Source organism: Epinephelus moara, chromosome 21 (genome assembly GCF_006386435.1).
Source record: "Epinephelus moara isolate mb chromosome 21, YSFRI_EMoa_1.0, whole genome shotgun sequence".
Taxonomy (NCBI): domain Eukaryota; kingdom Metazoa; phylum Chordata; class Actinopteri; order Perciformes; family Serranidae; genus Epinephelus; species Epinephelus moara.
In genome coordinates this window covers 16820961-16839994 of record NC_065526.1, presented here as the reverse complement: position 1 = coordinate 16839994, position 19034 = coordinate 16820961, and the positions used below count along the sequence as shown (strand labels likewise).

At 39.5% G+C, this 19034-nt stretch overlaps 2 protein-coding genes across 2 annotated transcripts in view; both read right to left on the bottom strand.

Moving 5' to 3' along the window:
* Positions 1-12307, bottom strand: part of scp2a (sterol carrier protein 2a) — a 27137-nt gene extending 14830 nt beyond the window's left edge. Inside the window, exons 1-13 of the mRNA XM_050033394.1 lie at positions 12149-12307; positions 11043-11100; positions 10866-10937; positions 10430-10561; positions 10264-10328; positions 9870-9996; positions 9664-9727; positions 9476-9562; positions 9093-9243; positions 7705-7852; positions 6117-6224; positions 2628-2781; positions 1117-1213 (exon numbers count right to left, since the gene is read on the bottom strand). Coding sequence (XP_049889351.1) covers positions 1117-1213; positions 2628-2781; positions 6117-6224; positions 7705-7852; positions 9093-9243; positions 9476-9562; positions 9664-9727; positions 9870-9996; positions 10264-10328; positions 10430-10561; positions 10866-10937; positions 11043-11100; positions 12149-12202 — 1317 coding nt within the window. The 5' untranslated portion in view covers positions 12203-12307. The remainder of the gene's footprint in view (positions 1-1116; positions 1214-2627; positions 2782-6116; positions 6225-7704; positions 7853-9092; positions 9244-9475; positions 9563-9663; positions 9728-9869; positions 9997-10263; positions 10329-10429; positions 10562-10865; positions 10938-11042; positions 11101-12148) is intronic.
* Positions 12308-14527: 2220 nt separating this feature from the next.
* czib (CXXC motif containing zinc binding protein) lies at positions 14528-17630 on the bottom strand. Its single transcript, XM_050032839.1, has 8 exons — positions 17560-17630; positions 17385-17468; positions 17101-17157; positions 16921-17002; positions 16804-16835; positions 15636-15713; positions 15051-15116; positions 14528-14833 (listed from the first exon to the last, which is right to left on the bottom strand). Exons 1-8 carry the CDS (start codon positions 17563-17565, stop codon positions 14756-14758), a joined length of 483 nt encoding a protein of 160 aa, XP_049888796.1. The 5' UTR covers positions 17566-17630; the 3' UTR covers positions 14528-14755.
* Positions 17631-19034: the final 1404 nt, after the last annotated feature.

The window sequence follows — 19034 nt, the reverse complement described above, 5'->3', positions numbered from 1 at the left end:
TTTTTTTCCCCCGTTAAAGGGTTTTTTGGGGAGTTTTTCCTTATCTGCTGTGAGGGTCCAAAGGACAGAGGGATGTCGTATGCTGTAAAGCCCTGTGAGGCAAATTGTGATTTGTGATATTGGGCTTTATAAATAAAATTGATTGATTGATTGATTGATTGATTGATTGATTGATTGATTGATTGATTGACTGATTGAAATCCGAGCTGCTTGGCGGAGGTCTGCGCTCTCCGAGTGCTTTTCTAGTTTTCTAATTCCATCTAATTCCATTACACTGGAGAAAATGCAGATATCTCTACGGCCAAAATATCTCCAATGTAGTTTTGATTTTGGAGCGAACTGTCCCTTAAAACTACAGGCATGCAAACATAAATGAGTATAGTCCAACACAGCCTGTGTGTTCTTTGTGACAAAGTGTGCCTATCTTTCAATGACTGTACATTTATACAAAAAAAAGCCCCATGGTAACAGCCTGCACATAAAGAACTGGTTCACCTGATCTCCTCTGATGCATCAAAGCACAACTGTAAACCCTGAACTCGATGTAAAGCTCCTGCTGACCATGTTTTCAGGTAATACAAAACCCAATAACATTCAACTAATGTATGTTGTCAGTGCTGCACTAACAGAGTTCATGTTTTTAATACGGAGTTGTGAATCACTGTGTTTCCAAAGCAGTGCTCTGCAAATAGAGATGACACTGATGTTGTTATTTTCTTGTAGCAGTACATACTATACCTGCACAAAATAATGGACAATGTTGACAACAGTATGTTATTGGTGGCCATGAAGGTCACTATCACTGTACTTATAAGCTGCTGTGGCTTTAAGTGTGTTTGCTATATGGCCCTGAAACTGCAGTCTGCTTTTTCATACTGTGTGTTGCTTTACAATAAAAGCATCTAAACACGGTACATCGCTCGCTGCCTTTACAAAGAAAAGATGATAGCCTCACAATCGCTTCAATTTTTCTTTGATGGTTCCATGAAATATTAATGAACACCTACTCTGGGCTCATGTTTGCATTTGCGTGATATGGAATGATCAGTAGACTGAGAGGAAGACAAGGGAACCAAGAAAATGGACAGATTTAATTGGATACAAAGTGTGCTGTACCTCCTGTAGACGTTTTTCTATCTCTTTGAAGACAGAGTAAGCTTTAAACCGCTCCAGACCACTGGCTGAGCTGGTGGGAACTGCCCTGATGTGGGAGCTGTGGGAAGGAGAAAAACACAGCTTCATACAAACTAAACACCATGTGAGAAAAAAAGACTTCAGCTGTATGAGGCTTCACCTTGATCAAATGACATGTGAGGCAGTACAAATTTCAATCTACATATTATGTTGCAGAATGGGAACATTGGATAAAGCAATATACTGTACCTGCAGCACAAGGCCAAATAATAAAGAGAAGAACCGTTACAGAATATAGAAACAGACCTACTATGACTCACGCCTCTGCTGTTTTAATCTGCAGCAAATTGCCTGCTTTTACGAGCCTGAAAAAACTGGTCACTTAGAAAATATACACTACAAGTATCTCACTGTAGTGATGTTGCTAGGTGTGCGCCCTGCATCCCTGACCCATTAAAAATCTAAAAGGAGTTCACTTTACTATCTGCCTCCTAATAGTCAACCAAACGTTAGTCAACCAGAAAGGTCATTAGCCGGCAAAATTTCATTGGTCGCTTAGTCGCAGAAATTTTTTTTAAAAATAAGCGTGAATCTCTATTAGGAGCTGCGCCTTGTCAAAATAAATCAAATCCTATATGACTGGACCATGTGGGAATTTAATTTGAAAGGACAGACACAGGAAGAGAAACAGGAGTCATGTTACACACCAATCACAGCCGACAAGATATCTTTCCCTTCTTCTGTAAATATTCAGTCTGATAAATTATAAAAAAATAAGGGTCTACACACTTATAAACAGTGCCTGGAAGAAGATCAGCTCTGCACTCAGGATTTCAGGTAAATAGGCTATATGATCCTTGTTAGGGTTGCTTAGCCGCACTCTTGAAAGCTGGCAAAAAAACGGCACAATAGTGCCCAGCACCCGACCTTGTGTTTTCCAGGCGGTTAAAGACACGGCATGTGTACGGCCCCTAATTTCCAGGGCTGGTACCTGCGGTTATTCCACAGGCTAGTTAATAACATGTCGGGCAGGAAATCCAAAGTGTGGGATCACTTTGAGAAGGTGAAGGATGAACCCAAGGTGATATGTAAACTCCTCTTCATTGGTCGACTACAAACATGACGTATCATCTGAAACATGGAAGTAGCTACATGCCCATTAGCCACTTAGCACAATCATTACTGCTTTGCCAACAGCGTCATTAACAGGCGGCTCGCTCAGTGTGTGACGTGCACTTGTAGATAAAATATAGGCCTATATTAATGAAGGTTCATTAGTACGGTTTTGTATTTCTCTATAATGTAGCACAGTGTTAACAATGTTACTGATACTATTCTTTCTCACATCTTGAAACACGAGTTTAACCACAATAACTTTATTGGGCACTCACTAAAAGTAATCACCAGTGGGTCCCTGGGACTCACTACACTAGAAACCTATCAATATCACTATAACCAAACTACTAACAAATCGTTGCTAACTACTTCCTCACCTGGCCTCCTGAGGGAATCCCAGCCTGTAGAGAGTGACGACCACAGCTCCTCCTAAGCCAATGTTGTGTTGCAGGGCCACTTTGGCCGCCGGGACCTGCCTCTTGCCGGCCTGCCCTCGGAGCTGCCAGCACAGCTCTGCACACTGGGCCAAACCTGAGAGAGCAAAGAGAGGAGGAGAAGGAAAAGAGGGTGAGAGTGGCGTGACACATAGAGGTGGATGTGGTGTAATTTAAAGTGTAAATGGCTGACAATGTATGCTCACACAAGTGAGAAAGACAGAAACAAGTGAAGAAGCTCAGGTGTCATTATCAGGAACTATTTTGATTTTGACTCTGAAATGGAGTTCCAAGAAAAAAAAATACACATTGTACGCTGCATCAGTGGAAGTACTGTCATTTGTTTTAAGCTACATTTGTCGCACTGAACAAAAGGCCTCTCAATTTTCCTTTTTCATAAAACACAGTGAGCGAAAAAAGGACAAGTGACAGACATTTTACCTTTCTACAGTACATTTTTTCTGAGGGATCAGAGCTTTCTATAAGCGCCAGCTGCCGGCCAAACAGCCTACTACTCATTCAAGTCCAGCCGGCTTCTTTATCATATTAATTTCTAATGAAAGATTCCAATAAAACAGTTGATGATGATGATTAACAAGTTGCAATTATCTATGCGTGTACAATTTACATCCACGAGCCTCCGATTCAAAACAATGCGAGCATGATGACACATCTATCTGTCTGCATCAGCCCCCCTGCCCATATGCTCTATATGCTCAGCTGAGAGGTTGTATCCTGCTGACTTAAGTGCGGAGATTCGTCTTCAGTGTTTCTCACATACTAGCAAAATGACTGATGACAAAACACAGGAAGAATCGCACTGATTGCACAGAGCGAGGACATCCTTAATTGACTTAGGAAAACACCAGCGGCAGCAACTTGATGATTGGCTCACTTGAAGCGCTGCATTTTCCATATATATAACATGAAGAAAGACATGAGAAGAAGCAGAGTTGATTCAGTACATTCAGTCGAGTGAGTCACATGTTTGATTATTTAAGAGGTATTTTTGGTATATGGTTTATATTTAAAGTAATTGAAAAACCAATGCATAATGTGACAGTTTGATTTATTTTCTGCTGGATAAGATTGGGATTAAAAACATGTTCACTCTTAAACTACATGTTTATTTTCATTCAGTAAGAGTGCATTTATGTTTCTCATTTCTCTATATCAACCATCAGTGTGACATGTCTTGATAAACCTTATAGTGAAGGAGTTCAATGAATAAAAAAATAGTGATTACAAGAACTATTTTCAGTGAGGAACCAGAGTGATTTTGAATATTAATAAAGCACCAACACTGAGAATGGCTCCAATCCCGTCATGTCTCGGCCTCAAGGTGAAGACACTGAAGCATTCTGCACGAGTTAAACACAATATCTTCACTGAGACGGGTCAGAAGTTGACCCTTAATCTGACAACTCCCTAATCTCGGCAGGGACAGCTCCTGCGTTAGCGTTATGGCTAAGTATTTCATCCCATCTGCTAAATGAGCTTTTGCATTTCTCCATTATCCCAATAAGCTAAAGGACTTAAGGGCAAAGACCTCCTCATGGTGCGTCTTTCACATTCTGCAGCGCTCTCCTAATCTTCTCCACGAGGACCTGTTTGTGTCAGTACAATTCTTGCCTAAATGCCAACTGGAGAATAAACTGAAGGCTTGGCTATCTGTCAGAATAAATATTGTCTGGATATCACATCAGACATATTAGAAGGAACGTTCAGAATTCTCTCATTAATTGTCCTCAAGTGAGTTCTTCTACAGAGAGAAGATTACAAATGCTCTTTCGATAATAACATGTGTTTTCAGCCTTTTGAATTCTGAAGGGTAAAGGCATGTGATAAGTCAACGCATGCACCAAGCTGCGCATCGATGACACTTCAATACCCCTAAATGCCATGTCACTTCCTCCTGAAATGAGTCACATCCCCTCCTGCAATAGGGTCCCTGCGTGACTCAGGGAATTAGCCATCAATATCTGTGCTCACAGCGTTCCTGAGTGGAGAGGTCACAATCAAGATTAGGAGCAACACCAGGGATCAGACAGCTTAGCGCTGACTGGGGCACAGGAGAGTGACCCAGGAGATAGAAGGAGTACTGGTGACATGAATGGGGAAAGTAACTGCAAAAATAATGAGGAGGACAGAGTGATGTTTGAGATCCTTCGGAACAAAGGACGGAAGGCAGACGGAGAGAGAAATGAAGACAAGGGAGATTATTAATCAAAGAAAAACCACAATCTGAAAGTGACAAATCTAATGATCCTTGTTAAATGAAGGAAAAAGTTGGCAGGAGGGTTTCTTGTGACGTTTTAGCGGAAATGCATGTGTTGCACGGGTTGTGTGAGAGTTTCTAAACAGATAGTTTTACTGTTGTTAAATGTGGAGCCCATTTACTTTAATACATGAACAATGTTCGCCTTTTTTGGATTCTTCTTTCACATAGCAAGTAACTGATTGTAGGAACACCAGTATTCTAAACTCTCCAGATCCTGGATTACAAGTAAATAGAGAAGCCACAAGGACGGTCAAATGTTTACGACCCTGCCCCCAAGATTACCCTGGACATGAGGGACACTCCCTCCGAACATCCGGGTGGCAAAAGAGGTAGAAAGTTCACTTGAGATCCTACAAGGCTCCAGATGTCTTTCACGTCTTCAGGATTCAGCTTGGGGCGACCCGGCTGATTAACAACCCGGCTAGGGTTGTAAGACAATGCTTTTTAAGTCATCACATACTGTCCCCTCGCACCATCCCGGCGAATCACACAATCTCGTTCACAATGGGGTGAAGAGGAGACTGAACAGATGTTAATGTCACAAATTAACGAAATTCATTTTTATTCTTAATAGTACCTGTATGAAGCTGCTCACAACAAGGTCTGTGGATAATCTTGAGTAACCAGGTCATGATTTATGGAAAGAGACATTGCTGTTGGAAAAAGATGTTTTTTGATTTTTTTTTTGGTGAACTCATCCATTAAGCAGGTATGACTTTGTGTAATATGAAAGATGGAAGATGAAGATGAAGATGAGGGCCGCAGTTGCAGAGGCTGGGTGAGTCAGCTGCAGCGTTCGCTCAGCCTCGTCCCTCAAGAGTTTAACATGTGCAGAGATTACAGGGGAGGTTTGCCAAAGCCACAGCCTGCTGCCCTCTCACATGCAGCTTTACGCAGTTACAATCCTGGTGGCCATCACTATGTGACACATGCCGCCATCTAGTGGCCACTGTGGAAGCTGTTCGTCAGTATCTTCTATATAGAAAGTTCAATGCATCTGCTGTTTCAGACAAGATAAAAAAAAATAGCAGCTAACACTTTGACACTTTGATCTGGCATTTTCACTTCCTACCAGACCGGATTATGTATTGTGTGCTTTGACCTCCAGTAAATATCAAGAGGCTTAATCAAGAGTCAGAGGCTGAGCGTACCTGTGGCGCCCAGAGGATGTCCTTTAGAGATGAGTCCACCGCTGGGGTTGATCACAAACTTGCCTCCGTATGTGTTGTCCCCTCTGTCAATCAGCTCTCCTGCTTTACCTGCAGAGGTGGAGAAACACACGAGAAGATCACAAAACAGTTCAAATTAGTTAAAATACAATATAATATTGTGACATTTTAATATGAAGACATCAGTGCATGCATGGTATTAACAACAAACACCTTTGTTTATATATAGCAGCACATTTTATATGAAAAAATGTGAATGTAATTAAAACAATCATAGTTCAATGTCTCAGGGGTCTGAAAACCTGCTTTTAATTTCAGTGCAACTGACTCCTGAAAATAAATTCACTTAAACCTTATCAAAATTTGATCCTAAACCTCCCACCCTCTACTTGTAATTGTTTTACATAACTGTATTTTATTTTACATTTTAATTATTTTAATTTATCTATGAAATTATTATATTATTGCAAATTTTTAGGGCTTTTCACATAATTTATCATATATTTATATAAGTTAACTTATTATATAATTTATATTTTAATTTAAATTTAATTATCTTGATTCATCTATGGAATTATTTTCCCTAATTGAAAAGTTTTAATGTTTTTTTTAATTTATTATTTTCCCCCTAACCACTTAAAACTTTTCTGTTTGCCACCGCTTTGTCTGTGGTAATTTAATATTTATTAATATTTAATATTGTTATACTTCTATGCCTCTTAAACCCCTTAAATCTACCATTTTTTAAATTACTATTTTATGAATTGCCTTTTTTCTGTTTTGTTTACTACATTTATGCTCATGTAAAGCGCTCTGAATTGCCTTTGTGTCTAGAATATGCTATAGAAAGAAAGATAATCATATATCAAGTCTCTACAAGTAAATAATAAATGGTACAAATACTATAAAATGCAACACTGAGAAGTCTAGCCTGTCTCTCGACCACAGGAAGGCACCACAGAGGGCCAATATCAGCATATTACACTAATATGAGCTGATGAATGAAATGAAAACATGTTATTCATGCCCGAAAGATTCAACTTGATCTAATTTTACAGCAACACATCGCTGCAGTCAGAGGCGCGACTCAATAAGTAGCTTTTCAAATTATCTCCTGAGTGGAAATATTTGTAAAAGTCACTCTTGCGTCGTGGTGTCAGTGAGGGGAAACTGAGCTGTTCAACAACACTGATGAAGCTGTCAGTCCTCCCAGATGTGGCTGGGTGCTTCTGTGCAGCAGCAACTTTTAGATGCCAGCTTCCTGTGGGCTCCAACTCTCTGTGCGATCACTCAGTTGCTATGTCAATAAAGCTGATCAAACAATGTGAAGAGATTTTTAAATGTGGCCTTTTTTTTGTTTTTATTGTGGTTATTGTTGTTTGTAACTTCTCATGCTGCGATAATGACACCCCTAACCCTGGCCCATTTTCACGTCTACGTATTCTCCTCAAAGTATAACCTTAAATTCAGGTGGAAGAAGAGCAGTGGAAATATTATTCATAACTGCCCGACCAGCCAAGTTTTAAAATAGCTGGGGAATAAAGTCGGGTTTTAAGAGCTGTAGTCTCACCCTCTGGACACAGTCCCAGAGCCTCGTATGTGATGAGCTCGTTGGCTGAGAAGCAGTCGTGCAGCTCGACCACATCGACGTCACTGGGCTTCAGACCTGTGGTTTCAAAACACTTTCTGGCAGCCAACCGAGACATGTCATATCCCACCTGAACAGAAAGAAAAAAACAAAGAAAGTATATCGAGGGACTCATTTAAGGAAACAAATTCATCACAATGGAGTTATCTTTCAGGTCCTGATAAATTCTAAACACACAGGACTACAGCTGATAAGTATAACTATTATTTATACTTCCTATTATTTTCATTATTATTATTATTGTTATTGTTATTTATCGCCGTCTCTTGTATTTTTTTTTACTTATTTGCATGCCTAGTTATTTAAGTTTTTTAAGTTTAATTTTGAAATCTTTAATCTGACTCTTTCTCATTGACGGCTGTAACACTGGAACTTCTCAATTATGGGATCAATAAAGGTGTATCTTATCTTAACTTGCCTTATAAGACAAGAATTAACCTTCAATCCTAGCCTCAGTTTTTAATAATGAGATATTGTGTATTGTTGTTATTGTGATGCCCTCAGCAGTGCTTAAGCAATATTACACAAGAGGGAATTCTGTTGTACTGAATATCAGCAGGGCTGTGATACAGCTGTAGGCACGAGGTCACAGGCAAACCCAACACATAATGCTTCCAGCCCCATCTGTCTGCAGCACAGAGGTATAAAAACATGTTTAGTTCCACTTTGAAGATAAAACCCATCACTAAAGATGTATTGCAATATCTCTGCAAACCCAATCATTATTTGATAGACTAAGTGGACAAATGGTGCAAATAGAGAGGGGAACAGTACATCTTGAAAACATTAATAAAACTCAATGCTCTGACAGTCCTCCCCGTGTGCTTTACCAACAGCCAAAATATTGACTGCAGCCTTTAATCCCTAACTCTGAGACCTCACTGTCTAAACAGTCGGTCTTCAAGAAACTTCCTTGGAGCTGTATTTACATTCATATCATTAAAAGGTCAAATTTATTTGATTAAATCTAAATATTAAAGAGTGCATGTTGCCATGAATGGCAGGAATACTTACTTACTTATCTTCCATTTGTCAACATTCTCAAAACATTTTTGGTAATGTCTGTATAGTGCAAATCATAATTCTTAATGTATTCCAGTTCTGCAGAAATATATAATGTTAACATTTTCTTCTCTGTCATGCAAAACTGTTTCTTTAGTTTAGCCATCAAAAATCTCCCTCTGTTCTTGGCTGTAGCATATGTTGGGTACATTTCTCATCCCCTGACAAAGTATTAATACACTTCCAATATTGTGTCGTTTGTAGATCCAGAAAAGAATGTTACACACTATTAAATGACAGTATCTTACCATCTTAATGCAGCTGTTTTCTTCAAACGTGGAGGAGAGGTCAGTCACCATCTCCTGGGCCAAAATCTCCACTGCCTGATTCTCCAGGTGGTGTTTCCTGACGAAGGCCTCACTGGCCAAAACTGCTGCTCCGGCACCATCTGATGTAGGGCTGATGAGAGGAGAAGAACAGAACAGTCAGACAGACATGGTGAAGTTAGAAACTGAAGTAATTATCATCAATAACTCTGTGTTTTGAAGAAATTGGTGAAAACACTAGGGTCTAGGTACCATGACTGAAGGGTTACTTTTGGTTCCAAAGGTACTGTACCGAAAGTGTTTGGTCTAAACAGGGCCGTAGTTACACTCATAATGACACTAACTGTGATCAGTGAGGCTCTTACCAACACTGCAACAGAGTAAGGTAGTCAAAAACCTTCCTGGACTTCATCACCTGCTCCAAACTGTACTCATCCTGGAACTGTGAATACCTGCATGAACATACACACACATTCACACACACACTTAAATAAAAATAAATTCAAAGATTTACTGAAGCAATAAACTTTTCTTTAAGTTAACGCTGTCTTACGGGTTGTTGGTGGAATGCTTGTGGTTTTTCCAGGCGATTTTGGCAAAGTGTTCCGGTTTAGTGCCTGTAAGGGTTCAAAATATCAACGCAAAACTTTAATGTGTATGATGTGGTAAAATCAGGACCTCAATGCGAGATATAACCATCAGCTTCACATTTTAGACCTTGTAAGCCATCTCTGTGTCAAACACACACGTAGCACGTACCATATTTCTCCATGTGCTCCCTGCCAGCGTTGCCGAACATCTGTGGTGCTGCTGGAGCTGCCACCATGCCATAGCGGTTGATCATCACCTCCATGTGCTTGTCCATGGGATTGGTCCTGTCCATAAACTACAAGCAGGTATTTTTAAATAACATTTTACTTGTTTTTTACTGAGTATAAAACGACACCTAAAAGGGATAGTGTGGATTTTTTTGAAATGTGGTTGTATGAGGTATTTTGGTGTTTAAAAGGGTTGGTTCGGATTCATCAAGTTCACACAATAAGACAGTCAAACTAACTGATCGAGGCAGTGGTAGATCAGCACACATATAATGTGCTATTTTGTCCACCTCCTCTACATCCAGTACAGCAACACACATCATACAGTTTTATACCTTTGCAGACAAAGAGCCCTTCTCCATCCTCTCAAACCCGAGAGCGAGCACACAGTCAGCAAGACCTACAACAGGAGACAATGCTGTTAGTCTCGGGGTGATAAAGAATCGCACAAGGTTTTTCCAAGGGTGCTTTATCACTTTCAAGGCGTCCCGCTCCACTCACCTCCCCGAACGAGCTGTCGTGCCATGAAGAGAGCAGTGGAGCCTGTGGAGCAGTTGTTGTTGACGTTGATGATGGGGATCCCAGTCAGGCCCAGGCTGTGGTAAATGGCCCTCTGTCCACATGTGGAGTCACCTGAGGGGAGAAGGTAGAAAAGAAGATGCTATCCCTGAGTCAGTGCACTCTTTTACTCAGAATATTCCAATATGAGAGACTTTTCTTTCATGACTCAAAGCATTTTACTTAAAATTACAAAAAGTTATGCTTTTAGAGTACACAGTAGATCGGAAATTACGAGGGCATATTTTGTATGTATATGAGAATATAAAAAGTTGGCACACTATTTCAGTGACATTAGTCATTTAGAAACAAAAACATGGGAAAATAGGGTTGAATCCAGGTTGAAAAATACCAAAGTTAACCTTTAACAGCATCTTACCATAGACATATCCAACACAGGCTTGTTCAATGGCAGAATATGGGACTCCTGCATCTGCCAAAGCCTTCTGACCTATAACAGGATGTAGACATCATGTTATGCAACAAGATCCTTTAACAGATAATCAGATATGTTTTCAATGACTGAGCAGCGTCTATATTCTGTTAAGATAAGCACCTGCTTCCTTGGCCATGTCAGGGTAATCATAGTCGCCTCGGGCTCCAGGTTTGTCAAACTGCAGCAAAACATAAAAAAGTGTGACAGACAGTGAAGGTCAATCAACATAAGCATTCATATCTGTTCCTCCTGTTCTCCAGTACACTATGACATTCTTTGGCACTCAACTTTATTGTCTCCGTAACCATTACATAAGATAGCGGTGGCTATGGCTCAGGCAGTAGACCCTCGAACCCTAATTCCATCTTGACTTGCAAGTGGCTTTTTTGGGGTTCTTCTGTTGTTATTGGCTGTTTGCATTGACTGACAGAGAGGGGAGGAGGCAACCAGTGACTTTCTGCTGTCTTGATGATTCGCTGAAGAGCCTTTTTGTGTGAACACCCAGCAAACCTCACAGAAATAAGGCATGCATGGTTGTATGAGAATGAATGTATGGGTGCATGTGAGTACATACATGTGGATATTTTTATTATGTAAAGTCATATATAGATGTAGTTCTACATTTTTAGTTTAAAGTATGCACCTGTTTCATTGTTAGCTGTGAGCATTAAGGTTAATAAACTCAATTTGCTCATATGACCTGACACTTGGTCTGACTATGGTGAAACTAGCTTAACAGCTCAGTTCATGGTGCCAGCAGCAGCAGCCTGCTGCAGTGATGACCCTTTGCACACTTTGTGCCTCTGGTGGCCATGAACTATGGACTCAGTGTGTCGACATGAGATACAGAGCCAAGGAGGTCGAGGAAGCAACGCAGACCCAGAAAACTACAACTAAACATAAAAATAAAACATAAACTGACACAATGTTAGCTTGTTTGGGCTAACTTAGCTAGCTAATGTTTACAGTGTGTGGTGTGGTGTTGACACAGATCTTGGAGAGCTGTCGACACCATATGAGCACAATTAATGTCCCTTACATTCATTTTAAAAGTTAACTACCCTCTGACTTGTTGTCTTACTGAAATAAAACGCGTTTTTAAGAGGAACAAGTCCAAAGTTCTACAATCTGGAGTTAGCTAACTAAGCTAGCCTCAAGCCTTACACAAGGGTTGTTCATGTCGTCTTGCTAATTGTCTGAGATAATAAAATGTGACTTAATATTACCTTCGTCATGCCCACACCGACGACGAACACCCTGTTCATCTTTGCAGGTGTCATGTTCTCCTCTCAGAGACACACAGGTCCGTGAACAGTTCACAGCAGCAGCACTGACACTGAGTCCAGCTAACTCTACAGAGCAAAGATCGTCTATGATGCAGCTGATGCGTCACTCGGTGAGGAAAACCAGCACCTCTATGTGGGTATGATGATGGGTATCATGATTTACCAACCAGTCTTTGCTATTTTTTCTTTGGCACTTAAACATGTGGTAATACTTGAGGCTGCTGTTATATTCATGCATGCATTCATTCATTCATTCATTCTTATTTATTCAGGGAAAATTGTTCACACTCAATGGGCTAGAAAGATATAAATATATAATAGTAATTGTAATAAAGTGATGAAAAGTAAGTAGCAGCAGTGTCTATCAAGAATTATAAATTATAAATAATTATAAATATATGGAGAGGCTGAGAAAATGTGAAATTTTAGGCACTCATTTGTTGTTTTGTTTATTGTGTTCAATCATTTCACATTTAATATTTTGTCTCTTTGATAATTTAAATAAATAAGTTATTCTAAAAGCCTGCTCTGTTTTTTTTTTAATTAACAAAATGAGAATTTTTTTCATGGTGAAAAAAATCCAGCAATTGTTTTTCTAAATTACTAATTAACAAGATAACTATCTCATTAAGAAAAGAGCAGACTTTTCTTCCCATGAGAACTTTTCTCATCATTTTAAAAATGATGATAATATTAATGCAAAAAACAAGAGCAGAAATTATTTTATGTAAAATTAATTCTGAGTTGATAATTTCATTAATTCAGGTACTGTAAACTCCAGATATAGCCATCCACAAACCCATGGAAAAGTCTGAAAGCATAATGCATTCACTTGTGAAAACAAATCTGCTCTGTCTTTCTGAATTAACAAGGTTATCCCTGAATTCTAAAAGATGTTTTCAGGGTTAAAAAAAATATACCCTGTTTTTTCTGGATTTACCTAATTATTATCTCAGAACTGAGACAAGTTTTAATGGAAAAAAAACCTGCACGTTTTTGAGTTAACAAGATAACTCGCTCATTAATTCAGAAAAATGAGAGTTTACAAGATTCATATCTAATTAATTTTAAACAAAAAAAGGACAAAAATGTTTTCCTATGGAAACTTCTCATGATTCTGAAATAATGATCTCGTTAAATCAGAAAAACAAGAGCAGAAATTGTTTTATGAAAACTTTCCTCATAATTCAGGGCTCTCACTCTGTCCGTATTTCAAGGTACTCTAAACTCCAGATATCGCCATCAATGTACCGATGGAAAGACTGGAAAGGTTTAATGCATTCACCAGAAAAACCCCATTTTTTCTGAATTAACAAGAATATCTTCATTAAAAAAAAATCTGCAATTTCATTTATTTATTCTTCTTTCTTTTTTTATTTTTCCCCCTCCTTTAAAAAAAAAAAAATTATTTATTTATTTATTTATTTCATTTATTTATTTTTTCCTTTCTTCCTCTTTCCTTCCTTTCATGTACTGATACTTATTCACCTATCCTGCTGGAATAATGTACTATATTGTACATGATTTTTCTGTAATCCTGGGTTGGACAAAGACTTCAATGGACAATCATTCTTGTGAAGATCTGGACTTAAGGGACAAATGGGGATTGTGGGTGGGCTGGGGCGGGTAGTGGGTGGAAGAGGGATAAGTGGGTGAGGGATCTTACATACTTGTAAGTATTTGAATGTTACAGCTACTATGCTATTATTTTCCTGTATTCTATGACGCGTATGTACGCTGTAAAGGAATGTATACTGTTTAATGTAAAATCAATGAAAATTGTTAAAGAGAGAAAAAAAATCTGCTCTTGTTTATCTGAATTAATAAAATCATGAACTCAGAATCATGACAAAAGTTTTCATGGGGAAAAATTCTGTTCTTGTTTTCCCCGAATTAACAAGATACTAATCTCATAATTTCTAGTTTTGTTTTGTTTTGTTGTTTTCAGGTGAATGCATTTTGTTTTCATACTTTTCCATACACACATTTACGGCAATTTCTGGTGCTTACAGTACCTTGAAATACTGACAGAGAGCTCTTTCATTTCTTCTCCTTGGTCAACGGTCACCTGAAGTGGTTTCCAATCATTGCTCCTCTATTGGGACATAATTGTAGAGGAACTATTTGCAAATGTGTGGAGAGTTGTGTAACTGTGTCGACATTCTGGTGTGCATAATCAAATTTGTAAATCTCTAAAAGTGTAACAGGACGTTCTGGCACTGTCTCACTGGTTGGTTTTGTTGTAATACTGCTACTACTACATGTCTACAGACCCTGAGGCACTCAATTGTGCAAAAAAGAAAAAACCTTGAGTCCAAATCATCACCTTTCAATTTTATTGAGTCAGTGAAAAAAGCCTTGAACACGCAGATTAATCCAGGGTGTCTATGAACAACCCGTGGTATTAATCCACACCTATTAATGTCCATCATCAACCAAACCTTGCTGCCTCAGCATCTGAAGCATCCTTGATGCCAGCAGACAGGCCTGAGCATGTTTGGCTGTAGTGTTCACTTGTCCACCTCTGAGGTTCATCACATGATGACATCAGCACTTGATGAACTGGTGCGTGACCTCATATATCCCCACCGACTCGCTGACTTTCTCATCGTAGTCTGTCCAGTCCTGAAATTTACAAAATGAGAATCTGTCAGGTTGCACAGATTAAGGATGCTGTCGCATTCTTAAACAGACATGCAAATGAATATAGCTCAGTATCAAAGGTTGGATTTTCTGTTTCAAGTCAAATATTGTTCAAGTCAAAAGTTCACATCCGTGCACTGAACAACATATAAACAAAACCTGACACACTCTGAGGACAAGTTGTTCCCACTGCTCTTACTTTTTCTAGTAGGTTGACTTCAGGAAACGGTGTTCCAGACTCTGCTCCGTGCGCAGCGAAGCCAGCCTGCAGTGGGAGAAGAGTCACATGATGTTTTAATATTGTCCTGTTCATTGATTTTCTTTTTTTACCTCAAGTAAACTGTCTGACTCAGGAGTTATACACTTTTAACACACAGCAAATATCTGGACTCAGCAGGAAGTTCAGGGATCTCTAATAACATTAGTCGATGTCATCTAATTTAGGTGTGCTGTTTGGTTTAGAGTGTTGGAGGTATCGACTGTAGAGGTGTCTGCCTTCACTCAAAGCGCTAAAAAATACACTTGAAAAACTTCAGTGCAATGTCTCTGTCCAAAAACCATGACCGAGTTACTCAGGATAAGAAAGATGGCTGAATTTCATAAAGCTGCTTCAGTTTCAGAGTCGTGGTATTGTGCATGCTGGCTCACTGTCACACTGTCATGGATACTTGAACGCAACAGAGCCATCGTTTATGTGATTGCAGACATACAATTTTAATCCCTGCTGTAAAAAATGCCTACGCTACACACACTGTAACACTCATATCTGCTCAAAGAGTCTCACCTGAGGTTGGAAGTCAACAGGCTCCAAACCTCGACACTCAAACTGCACCATCGTCTTGAATCTTTCGCTGTCCTCTGCCTGCAACCCAACAAAACATACAGACAGAGAGACACCGTTAGTGACTGGAAATAGAACAAGCTGCCATCATGGTGGTCATTATGAGATAGATTTTCTGCATATGTTAGAGACATTTCTAAAATCTTTTAAAGCTGCTTTATTTTCAGAACTGAAGAGAAAAAAAATAACAACAAAAACTTTCCACAAAAACATGATAGGACAGGTCCACACTTTCTAAGTCCATCTTTAAATAATAGGTGCTTATGTCAATCCTGAAACAGGTTGTGCTTGCTGTGATCACTCTGCCTGCTCACAATGACTACTTTAAGATCCCCTACAGCACTTTCTATCCTTTAACTTTGGTATTTTTCAACGTGGAGCCTATTTTATCATGTTTCTGTGTCTTAGTGACTCATGGGAACAGCAATTGTTGAATCTACATCCATTAAAAATGCAACTGACTGGCAGATCAACTGACAAGCTGAGATTGTTATTGTGAGTGTCTTGGCTTCCTCCGTTCTGTTTTGCATCCAAGTCTTGCTAAAGGAAAGGTCTCATTCTTAAATCTCGCACACTTTTCTACATTGTCGAAATTAGCTAAATATTCAGACATGACATTGGAAATCATTTTGATAAGTGTAAGATCTGCTTTCTGTACTCCAACACAACAAACCATTACTGGTACTCCTCTCTCCAATTCTCACTTGCATTTCTTCCTGCAACAAGTCGCCTCTTGTGCGATTTCAGTGCGAGACTTCATGTTAGCAAGACTTGAACACAAAACAAGGTATGAAAATCATTTCATTTCTCTGTAGGATCCTGAGCCTGTTAGTGGCAAAGACAAGCACATTTTCTGGACGTAACCTGAAGGGGCACACATGCCTCGAGTGTTTATATGCAGCCTGTTTCACCACTGCCAGCTGCAGCACTGTCTCTCAATACTGCACCACTTTTAAAAATGTTGTTCCCACAGATCGCTTTAAAATACAGTTGAGGTTGAAGAAGACCATGGTTCCCCTTTAAAACAAACTATAACAACCACAATGCCGCCATTGCTTAGTGGTTTAAAACCATTATTGGCTGTAGATGTTTGTACAAGATGTTTGCTTACATTATAAGATTTGACTGTGTCTGCCAGGATATCTGTAACAAAAAAAACAACAATATGTTATCACCTATTACCTCTGAAAGAAGGGCAAAGTGAGTCAACTGGCATGTCCGCACGTACCTATTGAGTTTTCCCTGGAGCAGAGTTTGCACTTCTGCACCATGCTGGCACTGCCTCTTCCTCCTTTCAGTGGCACACTCTCCTGTGAGACCATGTAAACACACAGGTTGGACACTGTGTGTGACAATGTGTGCAAAATCTGCCAAACTGTATGTACACAAATATCACTTTTGTCCTTACCACCAGGGTTATATACTGCCATTTATCTGAGATCTCTCCACAGTTCCCACACTTCAGCTACACAGAGGGAGAGACACCAAAACACTGTTAATTGGAGACTGTAACTCAATTTGTCAAAATTTGCAGAGGTCACGTGCTCTCTTATTGAGTTGCCACACAGGAGGTAATGTCAGCTGTTTCCCCTGACAACGACCATGACTAAATTATGACCATACTCGAGCCCAGAGAGGAAATTGAGATGATGTATACAGTGTATTAGCATGCTAGCTTAACAGCCATCCCACCTTTAGAAACCACCGGAAGTCGTCTCCCAGCGGTCTCACGTTGGTGACATTCTCCAATGTGGCTTTGAACTGGAGCCCAAATTTCTGTCATGACAAAAGTAGAGGTTACATTACCCCCCAAATTAGAAAAAAAGCTTCACTCTGTGCATCAGAAACATGCAGCGTTGACACGTACCACCATCTTGAAGCTTCCACACTGCTGCGTTCAGGTACACCTCGGAAATTCTGGCTTCTAAGTCTGAGTTTTCTGTTTTGGAGTTTTCTGTTTCTGTTTTTAGAGCTTTGTTTTGGTAATAATGTAACTGAAAATAAATATGGGTGTTATATTGTATGTGCCATTATATGTAATGCTGGTTCTTCATGTTGCCCACCTGTCTGTTTGTGCTAACATGCTGTTTGCTGTTGTTGTTGTTGTTGTTGTTGTGTTATTGTATCGTACTGTTGCTCTGCTGTTGCTGGTTGCTTTGCATGGCTTCTGTTATACCTTAACAATTCTGTTTGCTGTAGGTAATGTTGTCTTTATGTCGTATTTGTCCTGTGAATTAATGTGCATTGTCCTTACAGATAAAATAAATAAAATTAATTATGTATTTAATATGATTAATTGGTCCGTTTATAGCGCATACAGTCATGGATGGATTCCTGAATGGGCCTAAAGGGCAAAGACCCAGGGGCCCAAAGTGTTAGTGGCCCCCCTGGCCTTCACCGCAAAATGTCACTCAAATTCCGGTACAGAGGAGAAGGCTAAGGGTGTTTGAGCACCTACTCCTTTACCCCTTGATGTCCAAAGTGCCTGAAGCAATTGGAGTAATAATCATTTAGCTACAAATGAAATGACCTGACTGCCATCAGCCATTTTACATCACATGATGACCTTCCACCTGCAACAGGTGAAAGACCATCCATGATGTGCCCCTACATTGCGACACAAGACGCCACAGACAGACACTTAGAGGTCACATTTAGATGGTGAGTTTCATTTGTGTTATTGATTTTCAGGTTAACTTTATACTATTAGCGAAACAAAGCATCACCTTCACATCGTGCATCAGTCATGCAACAAAAGTTTAACAGTTGTCCTGACTGTGGTCAAGAAAGTTCTTGTTTGGATTTTGATTCTGGTCTGCTATAATACGGGTGCTTGGAGCAGCCAAAAAGCTCAAAGAAAGATGCATATTTTAGCAATAACCAGGTAAAATGACATCATATTGCACATTATATGCAATCATAATCATCATAATCCCCCTCAGGTTTCATCGGGTGGGGTACAATGAATATAGTACGGAGTGGTTTGTTGTCAGGTTCCCATGTTACATTCTGTTTGAGTATAGGTTGCTTTAACTCAACAGCTCATGCTGTAAATGATGTTGGTGTGTGATGTTTTAAAGTATTGTCTCATGTGCCCCTTTTTAACTTAAGGCACCTGCCCCTCAACAGGTTTCTGCACAGCCCTGCTCAAATGAACATGTACTGACCGGGAAGAGACTCAAAATGACCAAAAAACAGGGAGGAAAACAACCACAAAGAGACACAAAACGACCAGAAATAGACACAAAATTACTTCAGAATTACACAAAACCACAAAAATATGCATAACGACTGCAAATAGATGCAAAATAACTACAAAAAAGAGGCAAATCCACCATAAAG